Source organism: Lolium perenne, chromosome 7, assembly GCF_019359855.2.
Source record: "Lolium perenne isolate Kyuss_39 chromosome 7, Kyuss_2.0, whole genome shotgun sequence".
Taxonomy (NCBI): Eukaryota; Viridiplantae; Streptophyta; class Magnoliopsida; order Poales; family Poaceae; genus Lolium; species Lolium perenne.
The window spans coordinates 109838700-109861172 of NC_067250.2; the positions used below are offsets into that span (position 1 = coordinate 109838700).

Consider the following 22473-nt stretch of genomic DNA (forward strand, 5'->3'; position numbering starts at 1 on the left):
AAATAGACATTCTTACTTGGGTCGACCACTCACGTTCTCTCTCCCTGACCCTCCGAAACTTCTCTCCTTCCTCTCCTAAGATCTGGGCCGCTAGGGCTCTCCCCTCTATTCTCATGCATCCACTAGCGTCAAGTTGGGTGAGGGACTTATCACTGTACAACGGTAGTAGGTAGGTATAGGGTTTGTTTCCTATATAGAGTCTAGCGCTATATCGTTTCGAACTACGACTTTGGCACTTACGAGCAGTGCTCGGGATCATCTGGTCTTTTTTCTCCTCCTCATGGTGCTTCGGTAGCTGAAGCCATAGGTGATGAGTAGCTTGGCTGCTAGAGACTTGATATTTCAGCTCAATGTGGTATATGGATTCCACGGCTGTGGCCAAGGTCCGAGTTCCTCTTCTGTTGCTCGTCGTGGCGACAAGGAATAAGGGGGATTCGACGCCTGCTAACGGTGGTGGTCGAGACTGAAATTAGCTAGCAGTGGTGTTTCTCTCGAGAGTTTCCTCATGACGGCGGATCTGTCGTCGTCCTTCATGGCCGACATTCGACCACTCCCACCTTTAGCTTCAGCTACTCCTGCTTCTTCCGGCCGGCGTCTGATGGACTATTTCGACCTCTAGGCTGCCATGCCATTTCAGAGCCCCCTTGGCTCCGACACAGCATGCTCCAACCTTCCCATCCCAAGTGGTTTCGTCCGAGGTGATGTTGTATTTGGTCGCGCTTAGTTGCAAAATCGTCTTGGTGGAGATGAAGGAGGACTTGATTGCTATTTTTAGTTTACTTCCAAGGCCCTTTATGCAAAACGTAAGGGCTTATTTATATTTTAATATTTTTCGTGAGGCCCTATATGTAACACGATAATCAATAAAGTTGTTGCTGCTTGGAACTGTTCCCCCGCTGAAAAGAAAAAAAACCCAGTCATGAAATGAACTAATGGCCTAAATGATCTATTAAATTAATTTAAATAAAAACCAAAGCTTGGCATTTTCAGATAAGAAAAGAAGTTTGTTATGAGAAAAAAATGGAGCAATAAAAAAGGAGGAAGAGTGCGGCCGTCCACTTCCAACTGCGGTGGGGGACCCGTGAATCCAATTCCCCACCCACCCTGTACAATTCACAATCAATCCACTCCTACTCCTATTCCCGCAGCTTCCTCTCCCCTTTCCTTGCTTTGCTTCCTCCCCGCTAGCTCCAGTCCTCGTTTCGGGCAGCCATGGCGGCCGCGATGCAACTCAACACCCTCATGTCCAACATGTTCGCCACGGTGAGCGCCTTACTCTTTCCTTGCCATTCGAGCGGAATTTTAGTTTCTCCGGAGCAGGCCCTATAGGAAACAATTTGATGCTTTTGCTTTGTCGTTGCTTTGGTGGGGTTAGGGTTTGCTGGACGATCAGTTCCAGCAGCTGCAGATGCTCCAGGACCCGAGCGCCCCGGACTTCGTTGCCGAGGTCGTCACGCTCTTCTGCGAGGACGGCGAGCGGATCATCGGCGAGCTCGCCAAACTGCTGTACGCATGCTTCCTCTCCTCTCCTCGCCCGCTTGCCATGTTCTCTTTGATCAGATGTTTGATTCTTTGCTTGGGGATTCGGTCGCTGTGTGTGTGTGCAGGGATAAGCCAGCTGTGGACTTCGACAAGGTGGATGCTTTTGTGCATCAGCTCAAGGGCAGCAGTGCAAGGTGAGGCTCTTTTCTTTTATGTCTTGTTCATATGTGTTCCTGCAGTAGCAGAGGAACGATGGTTGTTGCTGGTGGCACAAATCGGGTGTTAGATCCCCGTAGAACGGAAGGAGGTAGATTCATTGTAAGGCGTCCAGTCATCTTGGGGGAAGAATCATCGCCCAATTCATCTTTGTATTGTTTTATTTATGCAGTAGATCCGGCGAACGTGATCCATTTCTCGTATCGATAGGATGGCCCAAGATTATAGATTGGCATAGTTCCATTATGAGTGGCGTTTCCGACCAATATGTGGAGTGATGAGATCTGTTTGTCGTTTGTAGCGATTTATCATGTACATCCGACAAACTTGATCCGTTCCGTACACGTTGGTGGCATCTTCCAATTAATTTGGGGAGAGGTTGACATCCTTTTGGCCGTTGTACTGTTTATAATTTAGATACGGCAAATCCTTTTGATGTTTTACTGTTTCGTGATTTAGATCCGACAAAACGACAGTTTGGCCATCTTACTGTATTTTTATGTTTAGCCACTGTACTGCTTTATGGTTTAGATCTGACAAATCATTTTGTCGTTGTACTCTCTGTCACTTAGAACCTACAAACCATTTAGCCGTTGTAGACCCAACAAACTGTTCTTCCAATTAAATTTTGAGGGGTTGACATTGTCCTGTTTTAAACTAGTTAGGATAGTTTTGCACGCTCCGCCTTTGTTTCGGACCTGTTTTGGGGGTTTGTTGCGATGGTATAGGTTCACAAACCATGGTATTTGTAGTTTCATGCATAAGATTTGCTAGAATTAAACATTAAATATTTATGGAAATAAATTATTATAGAAAGTTATTTTATTATGCTTAGAAACTAGTAATATTGTTGTGCTTAGGAACTCAAATTATTATGCACAAACTTCACTTAAGATTCAGTTACGTTTGTGCTGTTCATGTGATTTCTATGGAATCGAAGTTTGTAAGCCTATGAGTCCACATGTCTTTGCTTACCCTGGGCTTTCTTACATGTTTCCTTAAAGAAATTTGGTGGTAGTTTCTTAATCGTATAGCATTGCATGTTGCAGTGTTGGTGCTCAGAGAGTGAAGAATACCTGCATTCAGTTCCGTGAGTTTTGTCAGGGGAAGAGCAGAGATGGGTTAGTACCTTGTATCATTATGTCACAATATTGTACTTTCTATCATTGTCTTTGAAATCTTCATACTAAATGTGGGTTAGCGTGATCGTCCTTGTTATTAGTGTTATGAGAATTGAGTGCTAGCTCAGTGGCAAGGCTAGCGAGTGCGCAGCCAGCCCACCCGGGTTTGAATCCCCACCTAGCGGTAGTTTCGCTGGGAGGGGCGGACTAAAAACTGGGTTATCATCCATAGCGTCCATCCGCTGGGAGACTCTCATCCTACCTAACAACGTATAGCCAAGGGAGGGATCATTCCCCCATTGGTCAACGTTATTAGTGTTATCAGGGTATTTATCAATAGAGAAAATCCCCAATTTAGTCTATGAAGTTGCCCTGGATGTGCATTTTGGTCACGAACTTGCAAATTGTGAATTCTGGGTCAGGAAGTTGCCCCGCGCGAGGGCTTTGGTTACTCTGTCATGGTGGCCGTTAGTTTGCTGACATGGTCAATTGTTTTTTTTTTCAAATTGCCCCCTAAAATTTGTTTTTCTATTTTTAGTCCTCGGTTTGACCTTTTGAGGGGGAAATTTGCAAAAAAGTTAGTTGGCCACATCAGCAAACTAACATTGGCTGTAAGAGAATGACCAAAACGCTCGCGCGGGGCAACTTCTTGACCCAAAATTCACGATTTGCAAGTTCGTGACCAAAGCGCACATACGGGGCAACTTCATAGACCAAATTGGAGATTTTCTCTTATCAATACAATTGCATGTACATCGCTTTTGTAAACTGCTGAATTTGTTCAGTCTTTACAGACATAAAGATTTGGCTGACTCTACTGAGTTTGTTTGGGTTAGGATTGTAACTGTTCCAGTACACTTTCTACTCAATCGTATACTTTACGAATGCTATATATGTAGGAAACTATTCCAAAGCATGTATAAGGACTGGCAGTATACCCCGTTTATTATAGCATTTAGATCTTTGAAAAGGAAACTAAGTTCCAACTTCTCTGAATATTGCACAACTATCTAGTAAATAAACATATAACTTCTGTGTTAATTTGGGCTCCACTGAAAATGTTTCGATCTGCCAGTTGATGTTAATTCTAGAACAGAGGCGTTGTTTTTTTGTTACAGTTACCCTCGACTCTGTAGTTTATTTTCAGTGGAGCCAAGTGTATCTTTTGTAAGGAAGTATGTCCAGGGTGACATTCATAAGGCTCCACCTCAGCAACTGTTAAGATAATCCTGCCAGTACAAAAATTATTCTTAGGACGTCAAATTGTACCAGCCATGAGCATTTTTCAGTACTTATTAACATGCTCCTTCCGTGAGCTGGTAATGCAGAGGGGCTTCATAACTTACTTAACTGTTTTCCTTGTCAGGTGCCTGAAGACACTGGATGCTGTGAGGAATGATTTCTATGATCTGCGCAGCAAGTTTCAGACCATGCTTCAGGTATTATCTTTTTTTTTCTGAAACCCGTGTCAAACTCGCAGTAGTATTGCAGTAAACTGGAGTTGCCATCTTTGAAGGAAATATTTTTTATTCCAATGTTCGCTTGTGTTGCAAAATATAACTAGAGAGAAGACAAGATGCTAATGGAATGGATTCAGTTAGTTTGCTGCAATACAACATATGAAAAGCATGTTAATGAAATGAATGCAGTTAGTTTGCCTGTCAGACACTAAATTACTAGTGATAACTGCGGAAGATAAACAAACATGGACATTGCCATCTTCTTTTCTTTTTATGTAAATCTCTATGGCCTTTGCAGTGCTAAATTGTTAGTTGTACTCATAGACACCACTTGGTGTTTAGAGCAGTATTTAGGGCTACTGGAGACATGAGTTGAAAACTACTGTTTTGGGTATGTCTGATATCTGAATCTTAGCTTCATGTTGCTTGAAAAGGACACTAGAACTTTGGCCTCTCAATTTCCCACAGCATTGATAGACTTATTGTTTTGTTCTCTTATCTGGATGATGGACATAATCAGTACTGTCACTTAGTTCTTAACTCTTTCGTCGTTCTTAGTAACTTCATGTTCTTGTGATGCTAGTTTTTTTGTAATGGTTTAGGCAACTGACCAGTTCTGTTTTTCAATGCAGCTGGAGCAGCAGGTCCAGGCCTCCTTCTATCCTAAGCAGTAAGCTTGAACAACAGAGTGGGAATCGCATGTTCTGGCGGCACTGCTGCCTTTGAAGTCATAGAACATGCTCAACTAGCTTTTATCTTGGAGTCGTTTGCTTCTGTGTGGTCGTCCGTAGCTTTTTAGCAGCAAGCTGGTCATTTAGTGTCATCGATGTCTCTGTTACTGTTGGTAGTGTCGTTCTGAATTCTCAATGGTCAAATAACAATCATCTGCCGGCGCTTTGCGGATTGTCAGTGGTTAATCTGGCTGCTCAGTTCTAGCCAGTTTCTAGGTCGTAGGTCTGCAGTGTAATCTTGACATAGTCGTGCCTTGTTGGTCGGTGGATCGGCTGTGGTTGTATGTTGTGGAGAACATTGTGATGTTAATCTAATGTAAAGTTACTGTTTGTTGTTGGGAAAAATGTGTGTACCATGATACAACATACAACATACAATTACTCAGTTCAAGTTATTTTCTATTTGATCCCAGGTGGGATTTAACATTATTCGCGATTTTGTCCCTTATGATTCTTCCAGAGTGCAGAAATATCATGCTGGTTCCGTGTTAGCGATATGGAAACAGTTCAATACCAGGAGGAACTGACGAGGGAACATTGTCAGCAACAGGTACCTCTGCCTCCTTCGGAAAGACAGGAATGATTTGAGATTCAGAGATACTTATGTTGCTCTCCACACAAAAGATGAATACATGACCCTGTGCTTTTTTCTACAGACCACAGTTGGCAGGTAAGTGATGGACATGCTGGAAGACCAAGATCAAGTGCTCACCTGATGGAGAAGCTTTTGATGCTAGGAGCAGTAATGAGCACATGTGTAAACAAAAGATGCATGTATATAAAGACCGTACAAATAGGCTGGCAGACGATTAGAAAAGCAAAGGTTGTGAGCTCTGCTGTCCGCTCCTTGGGTGTCTTGTCTTTTTTAGCCAAGGTTGCAAGCTATGATGTCTGGTCGTTGCTTGGCTTCAGACAAAACCAAGAAGGGTCTCTGGTCTTTGCACAACTGGACAAGAATATTAACTAGGTAGATGCCTGTATTTGCCAAGCTCCAGATATTTGGCACATGTAAATAAAAGAATATTGTTGTTGTATGAGCAGTAATGAGCACATGTGGAAACAAAAGATGCATGTATGTGACCATCCAAATAGGCTGGCAGGTGATTAGAAAAGTAAAGGTTGCAAGCTCTGCTGTCCGCTCGTTGGGTCTCTTGTCTTTTTAGCCAAGGTTGCAAGCTATGATTCCGGCCCATTGCTTTGCTTCAAACAAATCCAACAACCGTCTCCTGTCTTTGCACAATTAGACAAGATTAATTCGTCTCTAGTAATAAATACTAGCTCCAAATAATTGTTGAATACTGCTGGCATTTCTTTTGTCTCTAGTAATAAAGCAGTAGTAGAATTTGCAGACATGTATTCTTGCACTTCAAAGAAATTTCAAAAATTGCTTACGTCATTCATGACAATAGATACTCAAGTTAATTGGGAACATACACGTATTTTGCAATAAACCGATATTTTTCTAATGATAAATTAAGGAGATCTCTTCTTTAAATCACTGTGGAAGACAGGCTTATCTTTAGTCCCATTCACTTCTCACTTTGCAGGATTTAAAATCAGATGTACTTTCTTGTGAGGTGAATATATGTGTTTGTAGCTCTTATTTGGTCACCATGATGTCTACCATGATATGTTCATAATGATGAATGAACCATGACACTTTACCTATTATTTTTGCAGTGTTCGTAAATAATAGAAAATGTGCTATCGATGAATTTAAATGTGTGAATAGAATTAGAAAAAGTGCTCTCAGCCGTAGTTGATGTTGTACGGACATTTCAGTTTGTCGCTTATGCCGTACGGATATTGTCTTATTTCAAATAGGAACCGATTACAACCCGCAGCAATCTAGCGACCTTGTTATTGATTGCACATTTTTTGCCCCTTCACATGTCATTGCACCTTGTCGGCTAGCTACAGTAATTCAGTTAACATCACAAGATCGTTGTGTCGGGACAAGAAACAACGTTGGGATCGTATCGCCGCCACGGGATTGGCACCCCGTCCTGATTTCTCTACTTTTTCGACAAAATAAGCCCATAATCTGAGCCGGGAACTGAATTAGTTGGGTGCAACAAAATTCCCGTTGGATGCACACGTTTTCTGTAGCTGCCTCATTCTTTGATACTCGTCTTGTTGTAACAAGACGTGGTAGTCACTTCATCTATTATATTTCATATATATTTTTTTGTTTCTCAACATTTTTATCACATTATACTAATCAATGACTCTTAGTTTGAAATGTTATAGCACAGCCATAAATATATACTAATAGCTAACCATTCACAAGCACATACATATGTTTCATGTGTATGCTACTATTGGTATGTTGACACACTTTCTTCAGATTTTAATGCATGTGTTCTTCAGATTTGAATGCATAATAAAACTACCTCTTAGCTGTAAACAAATGAATAAAGCTACTACACAAGGTATCCAATGAAAGTATAACTTGGTCTAGACAGTAAAATTAAGTACTCTAAACAAAAATAAAGGGTATCCAATAAATCTGCCCCTACGCCATTCAAGCATCAATCATATTAAGTAGAAACTTTTAATGATTTGTAAATAATCGACACGGTTTAAGGCTTAAAAGTTATGAAATTAAACTCTTCCTACGCCCTGTCAATCATATAACTTAAGACTTAATGATCTCATAAAAATAAAACAACTAAAACTTAACATTCTGAAATGAGAACTGTTTTCCCATTTTTATTGCGCAAAAATATATTCTAATATTTGATAGGAAAATAAAAGGTATCCAATGAAACTATGCTTACATTTGACCAGTCAAATAGACTAAGGGCCTAAATGATCTACAATAATTTAAAATTAAATCTAAACTTGGCATTTCTCAATGAGAAAAGGGTGTGTTATGACAAAAATAATAAATGGGAGACATAAATAGCAGGAAGAGGATAGCTGTCCACTTCCAACCTGTGGTGTGTGTGTGTGTAAGTTGGGTGGCTTGGGAGTCCAATTCCCCTATATATACCACACCCTGTCAGTCCCAATCACCATCCATTCTACTGTTCCCGCATCGCTCCTCCTCACTAGCTCGAGTCCTCTCTTCAGGTAGCCATGGCGGCCGTGATGAAGCTCGACACCCTTGGTTATGCAGCCAGGATGTTCAGCAGGGTGAGCGCTTAACTATTTCATTGCCATCTGTGCGGAGTTTTAGTTTCTCCTTAGGTGATGGGTAACTTGATAGTGTTGGAGAATTTGATGTTCTTGCTTTGCGTTTATTTTTCTGGGTTAGCGTTTGTTGGACGAGCAGTTCCAGCAGCTGCTTCTGCTCCAGGATGGGAGCGAAGAGAATCTCGTTGCCAAGATCGTCACCCTCTTCTGCCAGGAAGCCGAGCGGATCATTGGCGAGCTCTCTATGCAGCTGTAAGTATGCTTTCTCTGCTGGCTATCTTGCGATGTTCTATGTAATCAGCTGTTTGATTCTTTGCTTGGGGATCGGTTGCTGTGTGTGCAGGGACAAGCCATATGTGAACTTCGAAGAGGTGGCTGCTTTTGCGGATAAGCTTGAGGGGAGCAGTGCATGGTGAGGCTCTTTTCTTTGTCTTTTATGTCCTGTACTAGCATATCGTTTCTGCAATAGCATAGGAGGGATGGTTGTTGGTAGTGGCGCAAATCGGGTATTATAACCCCGTAGATTTTTCTTGACCATGCTATATCCCATAGATTGGAAGGAGGTAGATTCTTTGTAAGGTGTAAGGTCACCTTGGGGGAGACTCATCGTCGTTTTGATCATCAGTGTTTTATGAAGTAGATCTAGCAAACTCTATCCATTTCACGTATTATTGCATTACTATTGGCGCTTCCGATCCATATGGGGAGGGATGGGGCTGGTTTCTCCCTTGTAGTGACTCATCATGTACATCTTTGTTCCATACACATCAGTGGCATCTTCCAAGTAATTCGGGGAGAAGTTGAGACCCATTAGGCCGTTGTACCGTTTCATGGTTTAGATCCGACAAATCATTTGTCATTTTACAGTTTTGTGATTTAAATATGACCAATCATTTTATCGCTGTACTGTTTTATGATTTGGATCTGACAAACCGTTTGGCTGATGTAGGTTCAGCAAACCGTCTGGCCGTTCTAGGGATTTTATCGTTTAGATCCAGCAAATCATTTTGCTGTTTTAGCATTTCATGATTTAGATACGACAAATCATTCCATTTGGTCGTTGTAGATACGACAAACCGTTTGGCTGTTTTGCTGTTCTACATGGTTGAGATCCCACAAACCGTTTAGCCATTGTGCTGGTTTATGGTTTAGCCATTGTGCTGGTTTATGCTTTATATCTGACATATATGAGCTGCTTTGCACAAATGGAATAGCTTAAGGAGTAGCACTCCAGAACCTCCCAAGTCAATTGTTTCTTCCAATTATTTTTGGAGGGGTTGACATTGGATCTGCCATTCCTCTTTGCTTCACACAAAAATAGCAAATATTTTTTTTGGGTTTTGGGTGTTTGTTGTGCAGGTATAGGTTTCGAAACCATGGTTTTTGTAGTTTGTAAGCATGATAAAATTAGTTTATATAATAATTTTTATTACCATGAATATTTATTCTTTAACTCGAGCAAATCTTGAGAATGAAACTATAAAAACCATGGTTTGGGAACTTATACCAGCCCAACAAACCCCCAAAACCATAAAGCTATTTGTTATTTTTATGTGAAACAAAGGCGAAACATGCAAAACTAACCTATCTATTTTAAAAATGCACTACAATGGAAGATCCAATGTCAACCCGTCCAAAAAATAATTGGAAGAAACACTTGACATGGGAGAATATGAAGTGCTACTCCTTGAGTTATCCGATGTGTGCGAAGCATCTCATATATATATGTAACCAGCACAATGGCTAAACGGTTTGTAGGATCTCAACCATTGAATAATAAAACAGCCAAATGGTTTCTTCGTATCTACAACCACCAAATGGTTTTTCGGGTAAGATAAAATAGTACAAGGAGAGTGATTTGTCGTATCTAAATCATGAAATGGTAGAACATCCAAATGGTTTGCCGGATCTAAACGATAAAACCCTAAAATGGCTAAACAGTTTGTCGAACCAACAACAGTCAAACGTTTGTCAGATATAAACCATAAAATAGTACAACAACAAAATGATTGGTCATATTTAAATTACAAAACAACAAAAGGAAAAATAATTTGTCAGATCTAAACCATGAAACGGTAAAAAGGCCAAACTAATCTCAACTTCTCCCCAAATTATTTGTAAGATGCCACTGATGTGTACGGAATAGAGATGTACATGATTAATCACTTCAAAGGGACAAACCGATATCATCCCTCCTCAAATGGATCGGAAGTGCCAGTCGTAATTCAACAATACGTGAAATGGATAGAGTTTGCCGGATCTACTTCATATAACACTAAGATGGTAAAACACTGATAAGTCTCCCCCAAGATGACCTTACACCTTACAAAGACTCTACCTACTTCCAATCTTTTAGCATGGTCAAGAAAAATCTATGGGGATATAATACCCGATTTGCGCCACTAATAACAACCATCACTCCTATGCTATTGCGGAAACGCATATGGTAGTACAACCCATAAAAGACAAAGGAAAGAGCCACATTATGCGCAAAAGCATCCGCCTTGTCGAAGTTCACACATAGCTTATTCATGCACACACAACAACTAATCCACATGCATAGAATCAAACAACTGATCACATAGAACATGGCAAGTGAGCTGGCAGAGGAAGCACACTTATAGCTGCATATCGACCTCGCCAATGATCCGCTCGCCTTCCTCGTAGAAGAGGGTAATGATCTTGGCAACGAAGTTTGGCTCGCTCTCGTCCTGCTGGAACTGATCATCCAACAAACCCTAACCCAGCAAAATAAACACAAAACAAAAAACATCAAATTCCTCAACAATATAGAGTTACCCATCCACCCAAGGACAAACTAAAACTTCGCACAGATGGCAATGAAATAGTAAAGCCCTTATCGTGCCGAACATGCTGGCTGCATAACCAAGGATGTTGAACTCCACCGTGGCTACCTGAAGCGAGAAATCGAGCTAGCAAGTAGGAAGTAAGCGAGGATAAGAGGGTGATGCAGGAACAATAGTATAAATGGATGGTGATTGGGACTGACCGGGTGTGGTATATATAGGGGAATTGGACTACCAAGCCACCCAACTTAAACACACACACATCGCAGGTTAGAAGTTGACACCTATCCTCTTCATGCTATTTATTTCTCATTATTTTTGTCATAACACACCCCTTTCTCACTGAGAAATGCAAAGTTTGGATTTAATTTTGAACTATTGTTAGATCATTTAGTCCCTTAGTATATTTGATTGGTCGAATGTAGGCATTGTTTCATTGGATACCTTTAATTTGCCTATCTCAATGTAGAATATACTTTTGGGCAATAGTAATGGGAAAACGGTTCTCATTTGAGAACGGTAAGTTTTAATTGTTTATACCAAGTTATACTTTCATTGGAGGATACCTCTTGTGTAGTAGCTTTATTCACTTGTTCATAGCAAAGAGGTAGTAGTTTTATTATGCAGTTAAATCTAAAGAACACATGCTCCATCTTTCAAAGCGCGTCAACATGATTATTAATATACGCATGAAACATATGCATGTGCTAAATATCGTGAATGGTTAGATATTTCTATATTTTATGGCTCTGCTATAACATTTCGAACTAACATTCATCAATTAGGATAATGAGATAAAAAAAGTGTAGATGACACAAAAAAAAGTACAAGAGTATAGATGAAGTGACTACCATGTCTTGTTTCAACATGACATGTATCAGAGAATGAGGCAGATAGAGCAACGCGTGCAGCCAAACAAAATTTTGTTTTGCACCCAACTAATTCAAGTCCGGACTCAGATTGTGGGCTTGTTTTGTCATAGAGAAATCAGGATGGGGTGCCGATCTCATGGCGGCGATACAATTACAGTGATGTGTCTTGTCCCGACACGACAATCGTGTGATGTTGTCTAAATTACTGTAACAGGCCGACATGTGCATGACATGTGAGTGGGAAAAAAATGTTCAATTAAGAACATAGTAGCTAGATTGTTGGGGGTTGTAATCGGTTCCTATTAGAAATACGATAATATCTGTAAAACATGAGCATCAAATTGAACTGACCGTACAATATCTACTACCACTGAGGGAACTTTTTCTAATTCAATTCACACATTTAAATTCATCACAATCACATTTTCTATTATTTACAAACGCTGCAAAAATATTATAATAGGTATTTCTTTGTAATAGGTAAAGTCTCATGGTTTATTTATCATTATCAACATATCATGATAGACATCATGGTGACCAAATAAGAGCTACAAACAGAAATATTCACCTCGCAAGAAATTACATATGATTTTGAACCAATCAAAAATTATATGATCATGCAAAGGTAGAAATGAATGGGACTAAAGATAAACCTGATGAGATCTAAGATCCCGGGAGTGGCCCGATCTCGCGGTTTGACCCCGAAAACCAAGGGAAGAGGTGGGAGAACGCGAGGAACACGAAGAACACGAAGAACGCCGAGACTCACGCACGCACACCAACCCGATACACCCGATGCTTACCCCCGTGGCTCGATGGACCACGCCAATAGAATCTCCGAGGAAGAGGCACGCGGCAGAATTCCCGGAGAGAGATTGGGGTTGGAGAAGAAGAGCTTGATGAGGGAGAGAGAGTAGCTTGTACTAGAATCTCACTCAACAAGATCCAAATCAACAACCAAGGTGCCTTGATTACAGAGGGATGATAACCCTAGGGAGACTAAGCTCAAAGGTAGGTTTGAGTTCAAAACAAGTCTAAGGGGTAAAGGAGGGGTCCAGGCTACTTATATAGGCACACAGAGCCAGCAAGGGCGAACAAGTACGCGAATGGATAACTTAAGGCAGTTTGGTGGGTCATTCCCGTCAGACCCGGTTTGGATCCGGTCTGACTGGGCCTATGACCGGGTGGTCCGGTCCTGGGTCCGGTCGACCGGGCGCCAACCGGGAATCTGCGAGGTTTCCGGTCTTCGTCCGGTATGATGGAGCTGCGCCGGTTGGCGCCCGGTTGACCGGGCCTGGGGCCGGGTCGTCCGGTTGTGGGGCCGGTCTGATCGGGTCCTGGACCGGCCAGCGTCCTTCTCTTCCTTGGAGCGCTTCGATCGACGTCGGGTTCGGCTTCGTGATCATCTCCATGTCCAGCTGCTCCTCTCCTTCCCTTGGCCATGGCGTGTCCTCCTCTCCGGGGTCTTGATGCGCCTTGTACCTAATGACACATAACACATCGGCATGAGGTAGCATTCCATCCAAAGGGGTACCAAGATCAAGGGTGGTGAGGAGCGAGTTCACCTCATCATGTAGAGCTTTAACTCGGGCTCGTGTCATCGGTCCACTTGGGGGACTTGTTGGTCTTGGTGTGGAGGTGTCCGAAGGCCACCCCACATCATCTCCCCCCCCTTGGGAAAGAGTCGTCCTCGACTCTTGTTCCTCCTCATCTTCATGATATGGCGATAAGTCCGCAACGTTGAATGTGTTGCTCACCAAGTACTTGGAGGTGGGGATGTCGATGACGTAAGCGTTGTTGTTGATGCGTTTGAGGACCTTGAAGGGGCCATCTCCTCTTGGCTTGAGCTTCGAGTTGCGTTCATGAGGGAACCTTTCCTTCCGTAGGTGGATCCAAACGAGGTCGCCTTCTTGAAATATGCGTTCCTTCTTCTTGGCGTTGAGGCGGGTAGCTTGACGAAGGACATGTTCTTGAATGGTAGCTCTTGTTTCTTCATGTAGTTTCTTCACAGCGGTGGTGCGCTTGTCGAAGTCCATGTTCGTCCACTCATGAAGGGGAAGTGGTAGTATGTCGAGTGCCGTGAGCGGCTCAAACCCGTAGACGACCATGAAGGGACTCCTTGATGTTGTCGAGTGCTTGGCGCGGTTCTAGGCGAACTCCGCGTGTGGAAGGCACTCCTCCCATGACTTCAAGTTCTTCTTCACGAGGATGCGTAGGAGAGTGGAGAGGCTTCGATTGACCACTTCCGTTTGGCCGTCCGTTTGCGGGTGCGAGGATGATGAGAATAAGAGCTTCACTCCAAACTTTGCCATGAGCGACTTCCAAAGATAACTCATGAACTTGACGTCTCGATCCGACACAATGCTTTGCGGTACTCCATGTAGGCGAACAATTTCCCTGAAAAACAATGAAGCAATGTGTGAAGCATCGTCGCTCTTATGGCAAGGTATGAAATGAGCCATCTTAGAGAATCTATCCACTACCACAAATATAGAATCATGACCATGCTTAGTGCGAGGCAAGCCTAAAACGAAATCCATGCTAATATCGGTCCATGGTGCATATGGAATAGGCAATGGAGTGTAAAGACCATAAGGTTTGGAGGTAGACTTAGCTTGTAAGCAAGTGGTGCACCGGCGGCAAAGGCGTTCCACGTCGCGGTACATTCTTGGCCAATAGTAGTGGGTTGAGAGCATGGCATATGTCTTTTCTCGACCAAAGTGTCCCATAAGACCACCTCCATGTGACTCTTGCAAAAGCAATTTTCGAAGCGAAGACTCGGGAATGCAAATCTTGTTAGCTTTAAACAAGTAGCCATCATGCAAATAGAAATCATCCACTCCTCGTTCAACGGAACACTTCTCAAAAATCGGAGCAAAGAAAGAATCGGAAGGATAGAGTTCTTTGATCTCTTCAAGTCCCAAAACATGAAAATCCAAACGAGTAAGCAAAAGGGTGTTTTTGCGGGAAAGAGCATCCGCCACAACATTGTCCTTGCCCTTCTTGTATTTGATCACGTATGGGAAGGACTCAATGAACTCGAACCATTTTGCATGTCGTTTGTTCAAGTTGTGTTGGCTTTTCAAATATTTCAAGGACTCATGGTCGGAATGAATGATAAAATCTTTTGGCCAAAGATAGTGTTGCCAAACTTCAAGAACACGAACCAAAGCGTAGAGCTCCTTGTCATATATAGGATAGTTGAGGCGTGCGCCATCCAACTTCTCACTATAGTATGCCACGGGTTTGCCCTCTTGCATAAGAACACCACCAATACCAAGCCCACTTGCATCACACTCAATCTCAAAAGTTTTTGCAAAATTTGGAAGAACAAGAAGGGGAGCTTCGGTAAGGCGTTTCTTCAACTCATCAAAAGCATTTTGTTGGGCCTTGCCCCAAACAAACGGAACATTCTTCTTGGTAAGCTCATTCAAAGGGCAAGCAATGGTGCTAAAATCTTTCACAAAGCGGCGGTAAAACCCGGCAAGTCCATGGAAACTTCGGACTTGACCAACATTTGTAGGAGTAGGCCAATTGTGTATGGCCTCCACCTTGGAAGAATCAACTTCAATCCCATTAGCGGAAACCACAAAGCCAAGGAAAACCAACTTGTTTTGAGCAAAGGTGCACTTGGGGAGGTTAGCATAAAGCTTTTCATGACGCAAGATGCACAAGACCACTCTCACATGTTGCACATGGTCCTCGAGGTTTTTGCTATAAATGAGAATATCATCGAAATAGACAACCACACTCTTGCCAATGAGAGGACGCAAGATGTGATTCATGAGGCGCATGAAAGTAGATGGTGCATTGGAAAGACCGAAAGGCATAACGAGCCATTCATAGAGACCGAGTTTGGTCTTGAATGCCATTTTCCATTCATCACCAAGGACCATGCGGATTTGGTGGTAGCCACTACGCAAATCGATTTTAGAGAAAATCGTGGCACCGCTTAACTCATCAAGCATGTCATCTAAACGCGGAATGGGATGGCGGTAACGGACGGTAATGGCATTGATGGGGCGACAATCCATACACATCCGTTGCGTCTCATCCGGTTTAGGCACAAGAATCACGGGAACCGCACAAGGGCTTAGGCTTTCGCGGACATACCCTTTGGTGAGGAGATCTTGAATTTGGCGTTGGATCTCCTTTGTCTCTTCGGGGTTGGTGCGGTAGGCGGCACGGTTTGGAAGCGGAGCGCCGGGTATGAGGTCGATGCGGTGTTCTATGCCTCGAAGTGGTGGTAGTCCATGAGGGAGCTCATCGGGGAAGACGTCTTGAAACTCCTGCAAAAGAGACAACAAAGACGGAGGAATGTTGGTTAAGTCATTAGTCGCCGATGATGGTCCCTTGCATATGAGCACGTAGTGCAATATGGTGGATGGGTTCTCTTGGACCTCTCTCCACTCACTCTTGGTGGCTAGGAGAACACTCTTGGTTTCACTCATATATGGCTTGTGGCGCTCACTATCTTTGTGGTGGATCGCTCCCTCTCCTCTCATCTCACTATGGTGGGTGCGGAGTCGTGCCCTCGCTAAAGCCTTCGCATTATCCGCGATGATTTGGCTAGGAGTCATCGGGCGCAACTCGAACTTCTTGTCGTTGACCTTGAAGGTGTATGTGTTGGAGAGTCCATCATGTATAGCCTTCTTGTCAAATTGCCAAGGGCGGCCAAGCAACATGTGGCACACCGTCATGGGTACCACGTTACACTCGATAGTGTCCTCATAAGGTCCAATCTTAAAGGTGACGGTGACGGTATGTTGTATCTTGACGTTGCCCTTGTCACTCAACCATTGGATATGGTAAGGGTGAGGATGCTTGCGGAGAGTGAGGTTGAGCTTCTCACACAACTCGGTGCTAGCAAGGTTATGGCAACTTCCACCATCGATGATGACCTTGATCGATTTGCCACCAATTCCGGCACGGGTTTGGAAGATGTTGCACCGTTGGTCTTCCATAGCTTGAGGTTGTGTTGTTAGCACCCTAGTGACCACAAGTGAGGGACTTGGGTCATGCTCACATAAGAGAGGATCTTCTCCACTTTCTTGCTCATAAGCTTCTTCACTTTCCACGACGGCTTGCACAAGGGCCTCGTATTCATCTTCATCTAGCGTCTCAATGTCACCATTCTCCATAATGATCATAACCTTGGTGTTCTTGCACTCAAACGATTTGTGACCTTGGGTGCCACACTTGAAGCAAGTGACACTAGAGGGTCCCGTGGATGCCTTAGAGGAGGCGGTGGAGGAGACCGTTTGCTTCATGCGACTTTGGATAGTCGATTTCTTGGATGTCGTGGATGACACGTCGGGCTTGGCACTTGTAGTAGGAGGAGTTGATGTAGTCGGAGGAGTTGATGAAGCGAGCTTGGAGGAGAAGTAGGTCTTGACCTTGGAGTACTTGATGTCCTCAATCACTTGGCGCTCGGCCTTCGATGCTTGGTGGACCAACTCAACCATGTTGGAGTATGGTTGGAACTCCACAATTCTCTTGATGGGGTAGTTGAGGCCATTGAAGAAACGAGCAATGGTTTGTTCCTCGGACTCTTGGATGTTGGCTCGCATCATAGTGAGCTCCATCTCCTTGTAGAACTCCTCAACGGTCTTGGTGCCTTGCTTCAACTTTTGGAGCTTGTTGAAGAGGTCGGTCATGTAGTGCGTTGGGACAAAGCGAGCATGCATCTCTTTCTTCATCTCTTCCCAAGTGTCAATAGGAGGTTCACCCTTTTCTTCCCGAAGAGTGAGTACTTGCTCCCACCAAGTGTTTGCATAATCCTCAAACTCAAGAGACGCCATAGCCACCTTCTTGGCACCGGAGTAGTTGTGGATGCGGAATATCTTGTCAACCTTGAGTGCCCATGAGAGGTAGGCCTCGGCATCTTCTTCACCCTTGAACTTTGGCATGGTGAATTTGAGCCTTCCAAACATGTTTTCTTCATCCTCCAAGTTTCTTCTACGAGGAGGGGCGACTTCATCTCTTGCGGCTTGAGGAGGAATAGGAGGTCTTCTACGGCCAACCATAGCATTGGGTTGTCGTTGAAGGTGAACACTTGCTTCACTTGGTTCACGGTGAGGATGTGGTTGAAGATCTTGTCGCGGTTGTTGACGATGCTCAATGTTGGCCCTTTCATCTTGATCATGGTTAGGGTCTCCTCGTCCACGTTGGTCATGGCGAGGGTGGCGGCGGAGATCTCGTCGAGGTTGATCTTGAGGACCTTGGTCTTGGGGTTGGTCGTCACGCCCATGGTGGGCATGGCGATCCGCTTGGTGACGATCTTGTTGTAGGCCTTGGTCTTGTGGAGGACGCTCATGTGGACGAGCATGGCGATGTATTTCTCCACGCCTAGAGTTGGAGCGAGAGTCTTCATGACGAGCATGTGGGCGATGAGGTCGATGATGGTCTTCATGCCTTGAGGAAGAGCTTGAGGACGAAAGGCCACCATGAGAGTAGTAATCTTGTGGCGAGCTTGATGACGAGGAAGTAGAGCGGTGTCGGCGATGGCGACCCAAGTTGGTGATGGCGCGCTCGAGGCTATCCATGCGCCGCTCCATGTTTGCATCATTAGCCGCCATTTGGCCATTCAAGTTGTCCGTAGCTTCACGAAGGAGAGCCAAGTCTTGGTTCACGGTGGAGAAGTTGTGAGCCACTTCCTCGTATTGTTCATCGATGCGCATCTCGAAGAGAGCGAGTTGCTCCTTGAACTCTTGACGTTGTGTCCATAGGTTGTGTTGAGTAGCCAACCTATCGGTGTTGCGGAGGACTTCTCCATCCCTTGAGTCGTCTCCGTTCCTATCCATGATGGCAAGACAAGAACTATGTTGTGTATGTTAGTGGAAGGAGACTACCTCGCACTCTTACCAAGGTAAGATAGTATTGAGGCAATCCACCAAGCTAAAAGCAAGATCAAGTGTATCGGGACACACGCAAAACCACACGCAAAAGCTAGCAAATATGGTGTTAGGCGAGTGTTGTGGAAAGCCAAAAGACAAATCCAAGATCGAGTATGCTGTTAAAAGTGGGTAAGGTCCAAAAATCCAAATGTCAATGTGAAGATCACTATAAACACGGAAAAGTTGTGGAACACACACACGAGATAAGCGGGGTTAGTGCAACCAAAAGTGAGCGGAAAAGTGTATGTATAAGTGCTCGGTGTCACACTAACACAAGGAGAGCCAAAGCTTCGGTTGCAAAGGAAGAGACAACAAGATTCACACGCGGCCTCTCTTCTCTTATCTCTCTTTTGCTTAAAAGCTTTTTCTCTTTTGTATATGGTGGCACTTGCACTCGTTTGTATCTATGGTGGCACTTTCACACTTTTGTATGTATGGATGTATGGTGCGACTTGCACTCTTTTTGTGTTTTTGGGGCTTTTTCACACACTATGTTAGCGTTAGCCTCGCTTTTGCTATCTTGCCACACGAGTGTTTGCTTGGATGCTTTACTCAACACGACACACACACCTCACAATGCGGGGCCACGTGCAATGTCTCGCAACGTTAAACAAGCAATGCTCGATGGGATAGATCGCAAAAGGAAGAGGGGTTACAAGGGAAAACTGCAAGTTATACCTGCGATGATGGTGGTGGTGGTGGTGGTTGTCGCCGGAAATCGAGCTCGAAGGAGGGCGCGGAGCTGCGCCCGGTCTGGGGCCGGTTGGACCGGACCGAGGACCGGATGGATCCGGTTGCCGCCCGGTCGACCGGGTTCTGGGCCGGCTCGTCCGGTCTGGGGTCCGGTTGACCGGGTCTCAACCGGGTTCGTCGATTTCTCTCTCCTGTTCTTCCCCAAACCAAATCCAAAGAGCAAATCGATGGGAAAACGATGGAATTGGAGGCTCAAAGTTGGGGAAATAGTAGATCAAGCACAACAACACCAGATCCACGGACCAAAACCACTCAAAACGCAACCAAATCACAGATCGGTCAAGAGGCAATTTGGAGCTATTTTTGGGGATTTTTTTTGGAAAATTTTCTAGAAACGAAATCGGGTGGGTGGAGGGTCAAATCCGCGGTAACCAAGAGCTGCTGATACCATATGATGAGATCTAAGATCCCGGGAGTGGCCCGATCTCGCGGTTTGACCCCGAAAACCAAGGGAAGAGGTGGGAGAACGCGAGGAACACGAAGAACGCCGAGACTCACGCACGCACACCAACCCGATACACCCGATGCTTACCCCCGTGGCTCGATGGACCACGCCAATAGAATCTCCGAGGAAGAGGCACGCGGCAGAATTCCCGGAGAGAGATTGGGGTTGGAGAAGAAGAGCTTGATGAGGGAGAGAGAGTAGCTTGTACTAGAATCTCACTCAACAAGATCCAAATCAACAACCAAGGTGCCTTGATTACAGAGGGATGATAACCCTAGGGAGACTAAGCTCAAAGGTAGGTTTGAGTTCAAAACAAGTCTAAGGGGTAAAGGAGGGGTCCAGGCTACTTATATATGCACACAGGGCCAGCAAGGGCGAACAGGTACGCGAATGGATAACTTAAGGCAGTTTGGTGGGTCATTCCCTTCAGACCCGGTTTGGATACGGTCTGACCGGGCCTATGACCGGGTGGTCCGGTCCTGGGTCCGGTCGACCGGGCGCCAACCGGGAATCTGCGAGGTTTCCGGTCTTCGTCTGGTACGATGGAGCTGCGCCGGTTGGCGCCCGGTTGACCGGGCCTGGGACCGGGTCGTCCGGTTGTGGGGCCGGTCTGACCGGGTCCTGGACCGGCCAGCGTCCTTCTCTTCCTTGGAGCGCTTCGATCGACGTCGGGTTCGGCTTCGTGATCATCTCCATGTCCAGCTGCTCCTCTCCTTCCCTTGGCCATGACGTGTCCTCCTCTCCGGGGTCTTGATGCGCCTTGTACCTAATGACACATAACACATCGGCATGAGGTAGCATTCTGTCCAAAGGGGTACCAAGATCAAGGGTGGTGAGGAGCGAGTTCACCTCATCATGTAGAGCTTTAACTCGGGCTCGTGTCATCGGTCCACTTGGGAGACTTGTTGGTCTTGGTGTGGAGGTGTCCGAAGGCCACCCCACATCAAAACCTTTCTTCCACAATGAATTAAGGAAAATATATTTTTGATTTATCATTAGAAAAAAATCAATTAATGTTGGGATTAGTGGTTTATTATTATATAATTTATTTGATGGATGGGGCTAGCTTTAAGGATCACCCTTCATATTTTCCTTTTTATTTTTTTGGAAGCTTTAAATTACTACAGTCTAACTCATTGAAAGCACAAGGATAAATGGTGCAAAGTGCAATGTATCTATTCATTTCAAATGGCAACTGGCATGCATATGTCCAAAATGAGGTGAGTACAAAATACGTGTCTGCTGTCATTAATGGACGCAGGGTATTGCATGCACATGTATACTAACGTATGTTTCCAATTAACTTGACTATCTATATTGTCATGAATGACGTAAGGAATTTTTGAATTTTCTTTGAAGTGCACGAATAGATGTGTGTGAATTCTACTACTGCTTTATTACTAGAGACAAAATGCCAGCAGTACGAGTATTTGGAGCTTGGCATATATAGGCCTCTACCTAGTTAATAATCTTGTCCAATTGTGCAAAGACAGGAGGCGGTTGTTGGATTTGTCCGAAGCAAAGGAATGAGCCGGCATCAAAGCTTGCAACCTTGGCTAAAAAGACGAGAGACCAAACGAGCGGACAGCAGAGCAAAAACTATTACAGACAGGTTAATGACACATACCACTGACGGATCACAATTGGGCCTAGGCTGGTCAGTACTGACATAACACCACTGGCATGCGACATTACTGATTGGTTCTTACTTGTGGCGGTTAGTACTTCTTATGCTCGATCTTTTGCCTTTTTGGGCCATTTATACTTCCTAAACAAGTCGGTAGAAATGAGGATGTGCTGGATTATGGCAATGAATTAGTGATATAAGTAGTCAATAAAATAATTAAAATCTAAGAAAAGACAGGGATGCGTTGGTGAAGCTATGATCGGTTGGCTTGATGGGGTGGCCGCCGCTTCGCCCGATTTCTGCAACGGCCACTGGGACGTGTTTTTTTCCTAAAAAATGCACCCACACTAGTGTATAGAATATCCTCTGTACCTTTCTTTGCTAGTTTAAGAAACAACATTTTTATGCTAATACATCAGCTTCAGCATTTGCATTTCTACTGGTGCTATGATATCTTTGCCTTATTGCATATACACATGCTTCTTGAATTGGTAGCAGAGTAGGCTTCGTTTGCCTCTCAGTATGAATTGGAGCAAGTGACACGAGGAGAATCGAGAGCTTTGCTTGTGTAGCCGGTTCAGAAGAGGTAGTCAGAGATCACGTGTGCAGCCAAATGGGAAAATGTCTGCACTTAGATAATTCAGTTCTATGCTCAGATTACAGTGGTTGCAGGCTTCAATTGCGATGACTGTTCTTCAGCGATTCTTCCGTCACGATGATGTTCCTCAGTGATGCTTCTGGTAGCATAAAAAAGCTTCCAGAAGTTGATCTCGGCCTTCCACTATGTCATCACTTACATGCAAACTTAGAGCATGTCTAACAGGCCCTTTATAACCCGTACACCCCGTAAAATTCCGGCGGGATACGGGGCAGGAGCGATTTGGGCCGTCTAGCAGGCCCTGTATTCGGGCCGGCCCGTTTCGGC

The 22473-nt window shown here is 44.3% G+C and overlaps 2 protein-coding genes across 3 annotated transcripts; both read left to right on the plus strand.

Annotated features, from left to right (window-relative positions):
* The first annotated feature begins 1051 nt into the window (after positions 1 to 1051).
* LOC127315993 (histidine-containing phosphotransfer protein 1) lies at positions 1052 to 5355 on the plus strand. 2 transcript variants are annotated; one of them, XM_051346417.2, is made up of 6 exons: positions 1054 to 1263; positions 1376 to 1506; positions 1608 to 1676; positions 2748 to 2819; positions 4186 to 4258; positions 4912 to 5355. In XM_051346417.2, exons 1-6 carry the CDS (start codon positions 1213 to 1215, stop codon positions 4951 to 4953), a joined length of 438 nt encoding a protein of 145 aa, XP_051202377.1. In that variant the 5' UTR covers positions 1054 to 1212; the 3' UTR covers positions 4954 to 5355. The 2 variants fall into 2 exon arrangements, with proteins under 2 accessions (XP_051202378.1, XP_051202377.1); XM_051346418.2 differs by lacking the exon at positions 2748 to 2819 and having other exon boundaries at positions 1052 to 1263.
* Positions 5356 to 7332: 1977 nt separating this feature from the next.
* Positions 7333 to 22218, plus strand: LOC127315994 (histidine-containing phosphotransfer protein 1-like). Its single transcript, XM_071823780.1, has 4 exons — positions 7333 to 8148; positions 8270 to 8400; positions 8492 to 8560; positions 21411 to 22218. Coding segments are annotated over exons 1-4 (258 nt in total). The 5' UTR covers positions 7333 to 8091; the 3' UTR covers positions 21412 to 22218.
* The last annotated feature ends 255 nt before the right edge of the window (positions 22219 to 22473 follow it).